Raw genomic sequence first — 15,537 nt, 5'->3', positions numbered from 1 at the left:
TAAAATGGAAAGAGAATAGCTCTCCATTAGGTTTAAGCTCTCTTCAGTCACCGTTTCTGCTACGCTCCACAAATTGGAATGCAAACTTCCGAAGTGAAGAGCCTCATGTACGCTCCATGCATATTTTAGAACCCTGATTTCCCACCTCATCCCTGCTTTCAACAGAAACACATACCCAATAAGAGATTGCACTGGGACAATTATTTTTTACTATTAGAAGTTACAGTTAGGTAGCCGTATTGGTCTGCCATATGTATGTTGAGATTTTCATGTGTTCAGTTACATGCTTTAGCAATAACCCTTTAGTGAAACAAAAAAAGTAAATCTCTGACATCACTGATAAGAAACTTCAGTGAATGTCTCCATGAGGTCTGCATCAGAACAGTGCTAGTCAGTTTGGGTTAAAAGGTGCAAAGAAGCAGACAAGAGGGAAAGGGCAAGAAGTTGGATGTATTTCAGGGTAGGTTCCCATGGCAGCAGCACCTAAATAAATATCACAGAAGCTGCAAACCTGAAAGAGGGGGGAAGAGATGTACCACTGATTACTGTTGCATTATTTTCATATATTTTACGTATCTAAAATTATATATCAATTATATACTAAGACACCTATTGCCTTGAGTGTTCTTAAATGGTCTTCATAACTGAATTGCCATTCTCAACCTTTTATTCTATTCTGTTTTTATATATGACTTTGTTTCTATATTTGGAATTGTTTTTAAATAGTTTGTATATATAGAATTGTTTTTACATATGGGAATGTTTTTAAATTGTGTGTGTGTATATATATATATACATATATATATATATAACTATTTTATAAATGGAATTGTTTTTCATTTGTTTTCACATATGGAATTGTTTTAATTGTTGATTTTACTGTAAAATTGCTTAGAGACTGTTTAAGGAAAGCGATTCACATAAGGAAAGTGATTCACAAATGGAATCTAACAAACAAACAAATAAGTACAACATTTCTTAAATGAGAGACCTTAGCCAGGAGTCAACTTAGTCTCATAGCAGAAGATTTTGCGGTGTTTGTATGTGTGGTTATTCTAGAGATTAATTCAGCACAGAATATTTTTTTAAAATCTTCTGAATTGTTTGACAATGTAAACAGTCTAATTTTTCCTTGTTACAGATAACATTTCTAAAAGTGTTGTTGGGCTGGTGTAATGCAAGAACAGAAGCAACATGAAATGGAAACGTTATTCTTTTACTGTCGTGGTAGCTGTACTCAGCCTGTCTCGGGTCCATCAGTTACTGGGTCAGCTTATTCCAGGTAGGATTTGTGTTATACAAAACATTTGTACCACAGAATGTGACTTGTCAGTGTGAATGTACCTGTGAGAGAGAGACTGCAAAATTTGAGTACTCTATGTTTTATTATTGTAGGCACTAAATGGCTTCTCTGGGTTTTTCTGTTACACACATGCACACACACACACCACACACACACGTGTGTGTGTTACCTAAAAACACAAAGGGCAAAAGTGATTTAAGAATAATTCTTGAATAACAAGGAACAGTACTATAGAAAATAAACAGCTAAAATATAAATAAATTATTAAGAATGGTGTGTCTCTTCCCACTGTAGAGTCCAGAGCACTGATGAATTCTTGAACAATATAGTTCTAGAGATTGTATGCTAATTTTGTATCTGCAGTAGAAATGAAAACCAAAGTTCAGTAGACCAAATGGAGCAGAATCCAGTTTGCTAATAAATTCTACTTCATTCTGGAGCCTCCCTTTGAAGTTTATTAAAACTCCGTGGTCAGAGATCTTCACCGATTGCCATTCTGCTACCAGGCCAAGTTCAAAATGATACTATTAGTTTACAAAGCTCTTAACATATTTGGACCAGTTTACCTATAATATCGCCTTACCTTACATGCGTTGAACTGGCACTACTGCAGGTGTCACATAATACCAGTTCTGTATTAGTAAGAACTCAATTGTTAAATCGAGAGATAGATATAGATAGATAGATAGATAGATAGATAGATAGATAGATAGATAGATATAGATAGATAGTGGCCTTCATGCCAGCAACAGAAATGCTCTGAGAGACTGAAATGTTGTCCCACCAGTTTCTGAATACTGCTGTTTCTATATCAAATTTGTGTCCAGAAAGACTGTTTAAAAGGAAGGGCATTGCTGGGATGTGATCTCATCCCTTTGAGGATGATCTCCAGATGATACATCTGATATTATTCACTAGGGTGTTATAAACAAGTATGGAGACATAGAGTTTGCACTGACATTTCCTGCAGAGCTAGTGCATCTTTCTGTGTCTCTGTCATGCTATGGATAAGCCAGTTTGGTTTTAGTTTAGTTTGTGTGTAAATGTCCCCTGAGGCTTGTTAGAGAGAAGCACCATTGGCTAAGATGGTACTCATTTTTAGCTTGGAGGTGTAGATGGCAACAACCAATTTTCTGCTGCTTTCTCTTCAGGGTCTGTCCCTGTGCTATGCATGTGTACTAGTCTGTCTTCAGTGTGTTGAATGGCTGCAGCTTTAAGAATACCAATGTAAAGCCTTCCTATATGAGTTCCTGTCTCACAAGTTGAACAGAATGCAGTTGTATTATGAGATATGACTATAGAAGACAGAATATGGTGGGTGGGTGGGTGTATTCTGGATGCAAACTGGGGTTGTGTTGATTATGTCTGTGGCAATAGTGGACAGCTTGGTGAAGCTGTGCTGCTCATCTGATATCCCTCAGCACAGAAAGGGTTGGGAGAACCCTCAGAACAGATTTAGGGGCAGAGGGAGAGGGTATTCTATTCACAGGTGAAAGTCTTTATGCTAACAGAACTGCTTTGTAGGCTGTACTCTAATCTGCCAGCTGAGAATATCATCTTTAAATTGCCACAATATACTCTGCTGTTTTTGCTACAACAGACCCTTTTTTAAGGCAGAATCTTTCATGTGTCAATAGAGCTAGCAGGAGTTAGGAAGGTAATGAACTACTTACAAGGTATTCTCAAAATGGTTAAATAGTGTGCTAAAGCAAGCTTCAAATTGAAAGAATCATACAGCCTAAGTATTATACTGTCCTGTTTTTATTTCATTATACAGACATGTTTATATATCATGTGGGTTGTATTACTAACCTGTTGGCATATATTGACTCTCAAAACACAATGAAGCCAATTTAGCCAAAGATTTTGGCAGTCCTTTTCAGAGCACATCAAATTAAAAAAAGATTTGTCTGTGTTGCGTTTTAAAACTTGAATGGTTCACAAAGAAAACTTATACAGTATGTATAATTTAAACTGCAATAAATAGAAAAGCCAAGTACAACCTAAATGCAAATTACTATGGCTTCAACTGTTATACCTTCCCTATGACATCAGGATGTTTCAGCTTATTTACAGGGAGCCTCCCAAAATTGTTTGAGGCCTTCCTTGGTGTTGCTTAAAAACCAAGATTTAACTGGTTGTGCTTAGAAAAGAGTGAAGGTAAACAAAAGAATCCACACCAAATGGGGTTGTGTTTCAAGGGATCTTGAGAAAACAAAACATGTAAAAACTCCCTTGGTATTTGGGAGATAATAGAGCAACCTTGCATTCAGTCAGCATGATAGGTGAAAACACAACCCACACAACTGTCTGTCTTGGGCTAGAGGTGGGCCCTCTCCTTCTGGGGTTCACAGACTCAAGTGAATAAGGAAAAGTTCGGGAGACCTTTCAACCTTTCCCAGCAACAGGGGGCATATTATATTTTGATGTAGGCAGTGGACATTTTGTGTAGGTAATGGACATTTTATTCTTGTGTATACTGGTATGCTACTGTATGTAAATTAAGTATGCAATCCATATTCTCTTAGAGACAAATGGAAACACTCATGTTGCTTCCCTTATGGTCACACATCTACTGTTGTCATTAATCCGAGGAATACATTAGGATGTTGCTTCTATATTATAAACAATGTTGCCACAAAGGCTTGTCAACAACATTAGATGATGCAGTAATAGTTTGTTAGCAACTACCAGTTTATCAGGAGAATGTTTAAAAATTTAATAGGAGGTCTGGGTTCAATTTTCATTAAGACTGCAGTATTCAGTGATGATAGGTTCTGAGACCCTTATATCTGATATCTTATACCTGATATATTTATTCTGTTAAGATTTTAACATTATCTATGGATATGATTTCTGGATTTGTATTGGTTTAAAATAGATAAGGAGAAACTAGGACTGGCTGATTATAAGGCAAGCTTAAATTATGATATTAATCTCTCAACATTTTAGTTCAGTTACTGTAATAGATTTTATCCATTTGATATAGGTCAGTCAGCAAAACAGGAAAAATAATAGTTTGCAAAGCTTTTACAACGAAAAGATAACAACCTGCATACTCATTGGTTAGCAAATGTTTACCTGAATTAAATTGCCCTTAGCTGTTGCCCTGCTGAAAGTTACTTAGACTTAGACAAACTCTTTGATATAGCTTCTACATGTCTAGATTTCACTTCTGGCATGAAAGGTGGGGTAAGTGGGGAGATGATTCTTGGATGGCTATTCATAGGGATGTGGGCAAGACTGCAGGCTGCTGCAGGCTCCTACAACTGTTGCAGGCTCCCACAATGGTGCCCTTGCTTTTCAGGAGAAGTGTCCCTACCCTTTCAAATACAGTGGTACCTCGGTTTATGATCACAATTGGCTCCAGAAGTCTGTTTATAAACTGAAGCGTTCATAAACTGAAGCGAACTTTCCCACTGAAAGTAATGGAAAGTGGATTAATCCGTTCCAGACGGGTCCGCGGAGTACTCAACCTGAAGCGTACTTAACCCGAAGCATGGGTGTAATTGATTCCGGAAGTCTGTTCATAAACTGAAGCGTTCATAAACTGAAGCGAACTTTCCCATTGAAAGTAATGGAAAGTGAATTAATCCGTTCCAGATGGGTCCGCTGTGTTTGTAAACCGAAAATTCGTAAACCGGGGTGTTCATAAACCGAGGTTCCACTGTATGCTTTTCAGTGGGTGCAGGACACTGCAGGGAGAGTAATGGGGCAATTCCTTGTGGTATCCATATTATGCACACATTCAGAAGTTTGTTAAACACTCAGGGGATGCTGGCTTTTCATAATGTACCAATGTCTAGTTGAAATGTCTGTAAAAAGTTCCCAGCATTATAAGAATTCACGTTTAATACTAAAACTGATCTCAGACAGCAGTTTGATTCACAGTGAACATGAGTCCCACAGTGTATGCCCATATTCTTATGGGTATCAGCATGCTGTGAAGAATATGAATAGCTAAATGAGAAGCTATTTACTGTAACTAATTGCACTTTAGATACTGATTTGCATTAAATTCTTAAATATTAGAGAGATAGATATAGATAGATATAGATAGATAGATAGATAGATAGATGATTGATAGATATACTTTTTATATTGCTCGCTGTAGTGCAAACCAAATATACTCCATCATAGTTTAATAATAATAATTATTTAATTTGGTATGGCTGCTTCTCATATTTGACTTGTTTATAGCCTATTTCATCATGATACTGTGTAATTGCTGAGCAAACCATCTCAACCAAACATCATGTTATCGTATCAATTCATGTTTGTTTGCTGCAAATTAAGCTATACATTGGAAGATCATTATTTCAGTGTAATCTATAAGCACACTATCTCAATGAAACATAGTACCGTATGTCCATTCAGCCATGCATGTTTAGTGTATGTTACATTAAGCTGCCATTGGGAAGATCATTATTTCATAATGGCATAAGCCAAACTTTGCAAGCTAAGTGTCAAAGTTCAATTTTATTTACGGAGGCATAAGTGCTATGTGTACAAGACACATTGTGTATATCTTTTGTAAACATTGCAACATCGTAATTCCTCCCCATCCCAATTTATTCACTGATTATAGTCTTACACTTCACCTGTATACTTGGAATAAAATTCCACTGATTATATCTATAGAATTTAATACGTGTGATTTGAACTGCAGTTCTGTTTGAAAAATGTAGCATCTTCAAACAATATCTTTATATGGCAAACTGTATCTGCCATATTTTAAAAACTTTTCTTCCAGGAACAGAGTTGTCAGTCATCACACGTCTCTTTCTCCTCACTTTTTATTTTGATTGACACAGAGAAAGGGTCTAAGCGCGTTGAATGTTCCAGTTTCCCTAGCTCTAACAGATGACCTTTGTTTATTCTTTGCCTTTTTTGTGAGAACAACAAAGGTCTGTAAATCCTATCAACCAAAATGTCATGGCCCAAAGAGGGTAGATATTAAGAGTGCGGGGGGTGGGGAGAGAGAATAAGAAATGACTCCACACGTTTTGCCTTTTAGATGCTGTCACTATGTATGCTGCCAGGTCTTAATAAAGAAAAGATTGCCAGCTGCACTTCAATTCAAGGTCTCTTTATTAGCCCCAGTTTATCCAGCATGAGGTTTTATTTAATTGTCTGAATAGATGGTGACAAACCAAGAGGCACAGTCAGCTGCATGATACTTAATGAAGAAATCCGTATTTCTAATCTAGCTGTAGAGCACACAACTCTCCTTCTTTGATGAACTGGCCTTTTGTGATGAACCTGACTGGAAAGCCACATGTGCTACACTGACTATCTAATTAAGTCATCAGAATGCATTGGAGCAAACGGAGTGGTTCACATGGACTCGTATAAATAATTTCAGTTCCTCTATTACCTGGCTAATAGAAAGTGGCACTGTTCCAGATTATGACTGATAGGGGTTAGATGGTACAGCTGCTGCAATTATGCTAGCAGGTAGATATCTCTGAAACACTTTTCTTCTTTGTCCACAAGCATTGTGGAGCCACTTTGTTCTACTCATTTGTATTTTTGATGGTGATGTGTTGTTATACCCCCTTTATTCCACCACTGCTGCCACTTATTCCCCTAGCCGTCCAATACTTTTGCCATGGACATGCCCTTTCACAATCTACTTTGCTAACCTGACTTCTTCATGGTTATTCTTCAAACTATTCATACACTTCTTGAATAATGCAACGAAAGGTTGCTGTGTAGCTTTTTTTAATAGCAGTTCTGGAGTGAATCTCTTTCAAACTGAGTAGCCAGTTTGGCATACTAACCTTGTTCAATTGTAGTTCAATAGCAATATAAAATTAAAAAGCCTTTTCCATGCATTTATTATAAAGTAGTTAATATTTATTCCAATAGTGCTTCTCAGTCTTAATACCTATATGCTTCAAATGTAATTGACAGGAAATCATATACCCTGTATAAATACAGGAAATTAGAGCAGAGAGGAAATAGGAAAAGGTAATAAGGAGAGAACAAAGATAATGATATATTGATCCTGGTTTGACATGTGGAGGGTTTTTTGTTTTTGGTGGAGGCAGAATCCAATGTTGGGTTGGACCTCCTTTCCTCTTTTTCTTTATGTATACAGAAGCTGCCAACACTATCTTTAGTTCATTTGCATAATTCTCCAATTAGCTGTACTTTGCTTGTGTGGGCTTTTAGCCACAATAAAGAATCTATCATCTATCTATCTATCTATCTATCTATCTATCTATCTATCTATCTATCATCTATCTATCTCTAATTATCTACCCAAGGAACTGTGCAGAATTAGGGTTATGGGACATATTATTGGGGGTGGAAACTCAGGGGACCCAGTAAGCAAAATGAGTCTGTGCTGTTTTTTCCAACTGGACTATCCTGAATTTTAATTAAAATGGCATGAGAAATATAGGAACTTGTCACTTTGTAGATCCCTCATGCTTAAGGTTACTACCATTGTTCTATATGCAATATCTTGACATTAGGGAGTGTAGTACATTTTTACTTCTGTTTCCTAATACTTATTCTCTATATTCATTCTTACATCCATGAATTGCAGACAGAATGGATAGCATAGCAACTTGGTCTCCTTTCCCTAACATCCATGCATTCATGGACTCTGTACTTACAGAGACTGCATATCACAGGTGGTATGTCTATCTCTATGTGCACTTGGACATTGCTAAAAACCGGACACCTGATTATGTGGAGAGGACCAGGGTAGAATCTACACACATATAAAACTGTTCTGAAAAATGTTTTTTAAAGCATTTTTTAAATATATATTGAATTTTCCATAAGGATCACCATTGTCATCTAGCGTCACCTTGTACATTGCACTTAAAACACACTTAACATGTTTTATTTCACACTACGGTATATAGCTTTGTCCCAGCTCTCGTAAAAGGAACCAATCAATGTGGAGGTTGAGGGAAGGAACAACTTAATACATTTTCTTTCCTCCACATCTTCATTCTTTGCAAAAGTTTTGTGTGATCCTGAAATAGATTTGTATTCATCTTAATTATATATAAATCCATAGGCTAGAATTTTTACTTAAAGCTGAATCTCAGCCAAAGAACCTTATATTTGGCTAAATTACAGGTTGTGTTTTTAGCGTGATAGCATAACTAGAAAATTATTCTAGGGTTAGGTTATTTGCCTGTATTACTTTTATAGGAGAAAAAAATGTTGTTTATAGATTGTTTTGTAGTTTCACACTAATTGAACAGATAGCAGTAGTTTATTATACCCCATTATTTTGGTCTATAGAAGAGCCACAAATATTCAGTCTTAAAGTAACAGTGTTTGGTTGAAGCTGGTGAAGATGCTCCTTGAACTCCCTCTCCCATAACATTCATAATGAGGGGAGAAATTTATGTGAAGGAGTAAGATTAATCCATACACAGGAATAATATCTGGCCACCTTTATCAATTGCATGCATCCAGAATCTAAAATAGGTGAACAGTCCTTCTTAGTGAATTGAAATTGCATACATATTGGCCAGTTGATTCCTTTCATACATTGACACCTGCCCTGCTCCTCTATAAGTAATATTGATTGAAGCTGATACTGTAACCCCGCCCACCAGTTTAGTGCAAAGATTATATATGCACATAATCCTTTGTTGTGTAAATAGAATCTTGCTACATTGGGGCAATTCTATTTCTAAAAAGACATGATACAGTTAAACATCATTCTTAATTATCACTATTTATTTTGGAAATAAGATATTTAATGGCAGTAATATATATATATATTTAAAGTCCAACTTGACTGTAATATTTTTCTCCCTAGGTGATGTAAGAAATCAAAGGGAACACCTATTTTTCTTTAATTAGTTTTTTGCTTAAGGCATTGTTGCAGGCATCAGTGAAGATGAAAGACTCCCTCAAGGCTGCTGCAAAACCCCTCTGGTTAACCATTTACAACTAGGCTTCCATTTTTAGGCAATCAAATTCTTTCATTATATTTAATGGTTGCCTTGTCTTTTTGAATAGTGTCCATAGACCTAATTTTTATGTTATTTACATCTTGTGTGGCGGGTTTTAAACAAGAACATGGGAAAATGAGAGCTATGCCTTCTTCATTTTGAAAGACATGTTATAACACTTCCAAGGTTACAATTTTAATATCTGGGAGGAGATTAGCCAGTTAGAAGTCTGGAGTATTCTGCCTGTTTAGTGTAAAGATCACCATTTTCGCCTGCCAGTATAATTGCATATAGATATTCACCAGAAATAAAAATATGTTTAATGGGGCGAGGGATATCTGATTGGTACAGAAGATACTATAACTGCTGTCATACATAATTTGAATTCAGAATATTTTCTATGTAGAAAATGTTTAGCACTTAGATTTCAAAAGGAGTGACTGAAAGTAAAACATAAGTTTACCTTTGATGAATATTTGTAGACATTTACCTAAAAATGGAAGTATATGAAATTTTGGAACTGTTCAAGTCTTTGTATCATACACATTTCCAAACATTTAAGTCCACAGCAGCAGTATCGGCCATATCCCCTCTCAGGGACTCAAATATAATTGTCAATCAGACAGAGGGAAATGCCATTATTGAGAAGCTTATTACTTTTGCAAATATTATGTACTGAAGATGAACTAATTAAATACTTTAAATTAATAAATGAATAAGAGATTACAAAGAAATACAATCTGTGCATATGGTTTTAGAAGACATGTTTACTTCCACTGAGAAACTAGATTTTTTTGAGATTATTTGCAGTTTACTGCCCCGTGCCACAAAGCAATGAATAAATAAATACTCTCGGATCTTCATATGGAGTGCATGTAAACAGACGAGGCAGGAAATATACCATTTCAGGGAGGTGATCCTGCAATATATTCTTTAAATTCAAGCCTTACAAACTGGTCAAGTGACCCAGCCATGTTAGATGCCGATGTACTTGCAGTCATTCCAACTCAGTTTGTGTCTTGCAAAGAAACAGCTGAAACCCCTTATTGTGGGGGCTTTTATGTGACTAAAAAACAAAACAGAAACAAAAACCTAAGTCATTCATTCAATTGTAGGTCTGACTTCAAGCTCTGATTCAAAATATGTAACCTTTGCATTACTACATTTCCGCCGGTCAATAAGTGTCATAGTCAACTTGCAAGAAACAATGGAACGCCTTCAGTCAGCATTTGCAAGGCATTCTTTTTAGATAGGATAATAGAAGTTTGACATTAGAAGAAAACATGTACCAAAATAAATGAGCACCTCGTCAGTTGTGAAAAGTATGGTAATTTATTATACAGTACATGTCACCATGATGTACTCAAACAGTTTCTAGAAATAGATAAGGTCACGATTTCAAAATATTTGAAAGATGCACCTGATAAGGCCTTTTACATACCATACAAGGAAATGGGGTGTCGTTAAGAACACCCTTGAAGGAGGACCATATTTTCTACATAGAAGGATAGGCAGGATGGGATTACTTTTTTCATATATCAACAAAAGGCCCAACCTCTGGACATATTTTGCTTTCTGTTAAAATGCTATGCAGGTTTTCAGTGATGCTTTGACAGGCACAGAAAGAACTCCTCTTTTCAGTGAGGCCTGCTCCCCCAAAAGGGCAAATTGTGTCCTCCCTCAAAGAGGGCACGTGTTGCGGTGAGACCTGGCACCAAACCCTTGTGTTGTGGGTGGGTACGATTGGATAGCCACAACACCCAATTGGTAGGACCCTTGTTGCTGCGTTTAATCTGACCAATGGGACGCTAGCCAGATAGATCAAGGGATATATGCCCATGCATGTGACCCTGAGCTTTCTCTCTTGGTCAGTGCATCGGAGCACCCGCCCACCTCTCTCTATATTTAGGGCTTGCGTGCTTGACCTTCCTATGCCGTCGTGTGTCGTCTGTCATTGGGACAGGGGCATGGCAGGAATTTTTCCCACTTGGCTGATTGGCTGGTGCCATTTCGGTTTCGCCTGCCACGTAGCAAATCATCACAACTTGTAAGGTTGCGGATAGGCTCAGGTGATAGGGATGGGGGGGGGAACTCTTGCCATCCCTATGTGAAAGGGTATTCCGTTAAAGGAATCCAGGGACTCAATGGTTTGGTCCACCCTGTGAAGGGTTGTGCCTGTGCCTAAGTCCAGGGGGACATCTGGGTGGTGGACATAGCATGTCCCCGCTTTCCGCCATTCCAGGTGTTCACCCTTGGCTGACCTACGATAGCGCTACCTGGTGCAGAGAGCTAGTCAAACCAGAGCCTATGCAACCACTCACTTGCTGTAATCAATAAAGTTGTGGCCTAAATTCTGCCAAAAACCAAACCAAAAATTTGAGTCTTGTGTGAATTTATTTAAGGGGAGAGGTTTAAAGGTCTGAACATGCAATATTATCCACTGTGGGGGGTCTCTCACTCCAAACCAGTGTGGGAAAACAGAAAGCCTCTGTCTGGTAGCCCCAGGGGTACATTCTATTGCTTTCTCGTGTTGTTACCATTCTCAGAAAGCAAACCATTTCCATCTTTGTTTTAATGAAGAGTATACATTTTAATCCTTTTCTTCCTACAAAGATCTCAGGGTGGTGTCCACATTGCAGCTGCTGGTGGGAGTTGCAAACGGAGGATAATGGTAGCTGCAGTTTAAAAAACAGCAGGAGAGCACCAGAATGGAGAAAGCTTCCCTGGTCTGATACTAACTAACCACAAAACCACACCAACACATATCCAAATCTGATCAACTTTATAGGACAACTTAATGTTTGCCATGTAAACTTTTGTAATCTGGCATTACTTACTGAAGTGTGGGGGGAGGAAAGACTAAGCAAGATACCAAATTAGAAGTGGCAGCATGGCTTCAAATAGCTGAAAAAAAAATCAAAGAACAAAAATGTGAGGTTTTGTCAGTGAGCATTCCACAGCCCTCAGAATGTTTAAATATATAAATGGCCCCATGTATTTTTATTTGTGTTTGTCTTACCTTTTTAGTGGATTTCAGTCTTGCTGTTCAACATCCAGCACACCCATATAGTGTTATGACCCCTATTTGACATATCCGCATTGCATTACTGCCAACCTAGCAGTTCAAAAGCACATCAAAGTGCAAGTAGATAAATAGGTACCGCTCCGGCGGGAAGGTAAACGGCGTTTCTGTGCGCTGCTCTGGTTCGCCAGAAGCTGCTTAGTCATGCTGGCCACATGACCCGGAAGCTGTACACCAGCTCCCTCGGCCTATAGAGCAAGATGAGCGCCGCAACCCCAGAGTCATCCGTGACTGGACCTAACGGTCAGGGGTCCCTTTGCCTTTTACATTACATTACATATTGAAGGAGTGTCCATAATGCATTTTGTGTGTGATCCTAAGTGTAACATTTACAAGAAAATATCAGCAATATTTATCACGTAAGTTCCATGCGGCAGGGAACTAGGATTTCCTCCCTGCCTTTGGTACATATTAGTAAATGCCGGAATGTTTAAAGCAGTTTTTATTTATTGCATTTGTATCCCACCTTTTTCTTCAATGAGATCAAGGTAGCATACATGGTTGTCCGCCTCTTCATTTAATGACAACAACCCTGTGAGGCGGAGTGGCGGTGACTGGCACAAGGTCATCCAGTGAAATTCATGACACTATATGGTCTATATTTTATTGTTATATCATGTATAGATATAGATAATGCAAATTAGTATGGTAGAGTCCAAATATGTTATTTTGCTAATGTAAGGGCTTGTGCCACCTCATATACAAGCAGCGCAATGGGAGCTCTTGTAGAACCAGCACCATTTTACCCATAGGTGCTAGGACTGCGGGGCACCCGGGTGCTGGGCTCTCGGCGCCAGGCCAAGAGTCCAGAGTCTGAGGAAGAGCCCATCCATCGGTTGGAGCGCCACGGTGGGCTCTTCTGCTGCGGGTGGCTCTGCACCGCAAGTTCGGGGGCGACCGAGCCAGCAAGACACTGAGGCAGCCGGCCGGCTCCACCCTCCTGTGTGCCTAGGACTGGGCAACCTGGGGGGTGGATCTTTGCACCCCAGCACTGCATATGCTTAAGACAGCCCTGTGTAATCAGCTTTTGTAAATACTGCATGAACTCTTGTTCAGGAAATTGCAGAGTAGCATTAGCTACTATATTTTTTCAGGATTTATCAAATCTAATCAATGGAATTCTTAATTTAAAGGATTAAAAGCCCTAGAAAATATGGTTTTAAAAATGCAAGCTTGATAATTCAATACACTGTCAAAGCCTTTCTCACAAGTATGATCACTGCAATGACATTTGGAAATGGGCATTTCAGATGTGTATAGTGTGAGGTTAATTTGGCTTATGCAGATAAGCATGTCATTCCAACATGCGGTTTACATGTGGTCATGTCAACATCGTAGCTTACAGGGAAAACTTCAGATAAAAAAAGCAATGAAAATGTCTGCATAATTAGAGGCAATATAAAATAAAGTATAATTGAATCGATTTAAATTTAAATTGCAATGGAAGCTATGAGATATTATAAATTACATCCTTTTAATTTCATAAACATGAAAAGGCAGTAAAACACATTAACCAGATTTGCAAAATTAATTATTTCTGCATTTGGTAACATTGGTAGGTTCATGGTTATAGTCATTGACATTCAGCTCACACAGTAGGTTTTGTTTCTATCCCTTGAGATCATCCTTTATTCCCTCTACTAAACTTTAAAAGGTTGATATATTCTCACAGAAATTCCCTGGGATGCCAGGTTGATTTCTCCCATGGATTATCAAAGGCCTGAGATCTTTTATAAAACCCACATTTGCAGAAAGATTGCCCTAGAGTGGCTCATTAAAGCGAAGTGATGCTCACAAATCTAATACCTTTCAATATGTGATTTTTATAAACATTTCATTCTATCTGGATATATAAGTTAGCTCTAAGTAAGGTCAGAATCTTTACAAGTTATTGCCACTCATAAATTGATAAAATATTCTGCAAGGTATCTCAAAATGTTGATAATCAATTTTTATTGCTTATATATTTTAAAACATATGAATTATGGACATACTTATTACAATTTTATGATATTACATGTTTGAGAAACTGTTTATTAAATAACTGCTGCATGATTTTGTTTCATGATATTAAAAGCCTGTCCTATAGGCAAGATGCCCTTACTAATTTTCAAATAAAAATTTTGTGAGTTAAGAGCTAAGGCTGAATAGCATTTGTACAGTTATAGGGGCATCCTATTTTAAAAGATAAATTCAAAGTATTTACTGAATAATGGACCTTCAATAAAAAGGTGTGTGTGTAGATCTAGGAGTGGTTATAAATATAAATGCATGTCATTATATCCTATTCCATTCACACCTGGTAGCTGATGCCTCAGGATTTGAAGGGAGGCCACTGTCATCATTTAAAGTGACACTTCTTCTTTACCATATTTACAACTTATTTTGGAAAGCCAACCCATGCCTAGTGAAATAGAGACTTCATGCTCTTTATTGCAGCTTGTAAAACAGTGGATGAAATGCCTCCCCCCCCCCAAAAAAAAACCTCAGGCTTTTATATACATTGTTTACACAATGAGTCCCATCTGATTGGCTGGCTCTGCTTCCCTCCTGGGGCCTGATTGGTCTTTTCCTGCAGGCCAATCAGTTGTTACATTCTACGATCCTACCAGCCTAATAGGCTGATTAACTTCTTCCTGGAGCCTGATTGGTCTTCTCCTGCAAGCCAATCAGTTGTTGCATTCTACGATCCTACTTGCCTATTGTTCTAGGATCCAAGCTTAGTACATCACACCTAGGCTTAAATGTTTTTTTCTGACCCATTCTCTGTCTGGGCTTGGATTGGCTGCCAAGGCAGACAGGTATCTGGTAGATATGATGGGGATATGTACAACTGTAGAGAGTTTTGCAGAGGACCCTGTAGGCCAGTAAGAAATATCACTTGCCCCTATAGGCAGAGGTGGCCTGAGTGCTGGCTTATGCTGGTCCTGGATTGAATTGGACAAAGTGATGGCAGTAATGGCACAGTGTTTGGATCAGAAATGACTGAGCCAAGAGTGGTTGAGACGGAGTCACATCAGTAGCTTCCCATTGGTGGCATCACTGACAATTTCTGGGAGGGGCAAGGAGCTGGTGAGATTGGCTCCACTGCTGTGCTGCACAGTCCCAATCTGGTGCTGTGCCATCTCCTCTTTGCTTCTCCCTCTCTTTCCAGTAAGTAGCTGCACTGTCATTGCTGGGAGCTTGTTGCTTTGACTTGGCCCCACTAGATGTGCCAGTCC

At 38.2% G+C, this 15,537-nt stretch overlaps 1 protein-coding gene across 1 annotated transcript in view; it reads left to right on the top strand.

The window, feature by feature from the left end:
• The window catches only part of ROBO1 (roundabout guidance receptor 1), a 577,320-nt gene that overhangs the window by 67,328 nt on the left and 494,455 nt on the right, over nt 1-15,537 (top strand). The window contains exon 2 of the mRNA XM_035116286.2: nt 1,142-1,282. Coding sequence (XP_034972177.1) covers nt 1,195-1,282 — 88 coding nt within the window. The 5' untranslated portion in view covers nt 1,142-1,194. The remainder of the gene's footprint in view (nt 1-1,141; nt 1,283-15,537) is intronic.

This window comes from Zootoca vivipara, chromosome 4 (genome assembly GCF_963506605.1).
Source record: "Zootoca vivipara chromosome 4, rZooViv1.1, whole genome shotgun sequence".
NCBI classification, from domain to species: Eukaryota; Metazoa; Chordata; class Lepidosauria; order Squamata; family Lacertidae; genus Zootoca; species Zootoca vivipara.
Note: the sequence above shows the minus strand (reverse complement) of the source record. Positions and strands in the feature narration are given on the sequence as shown.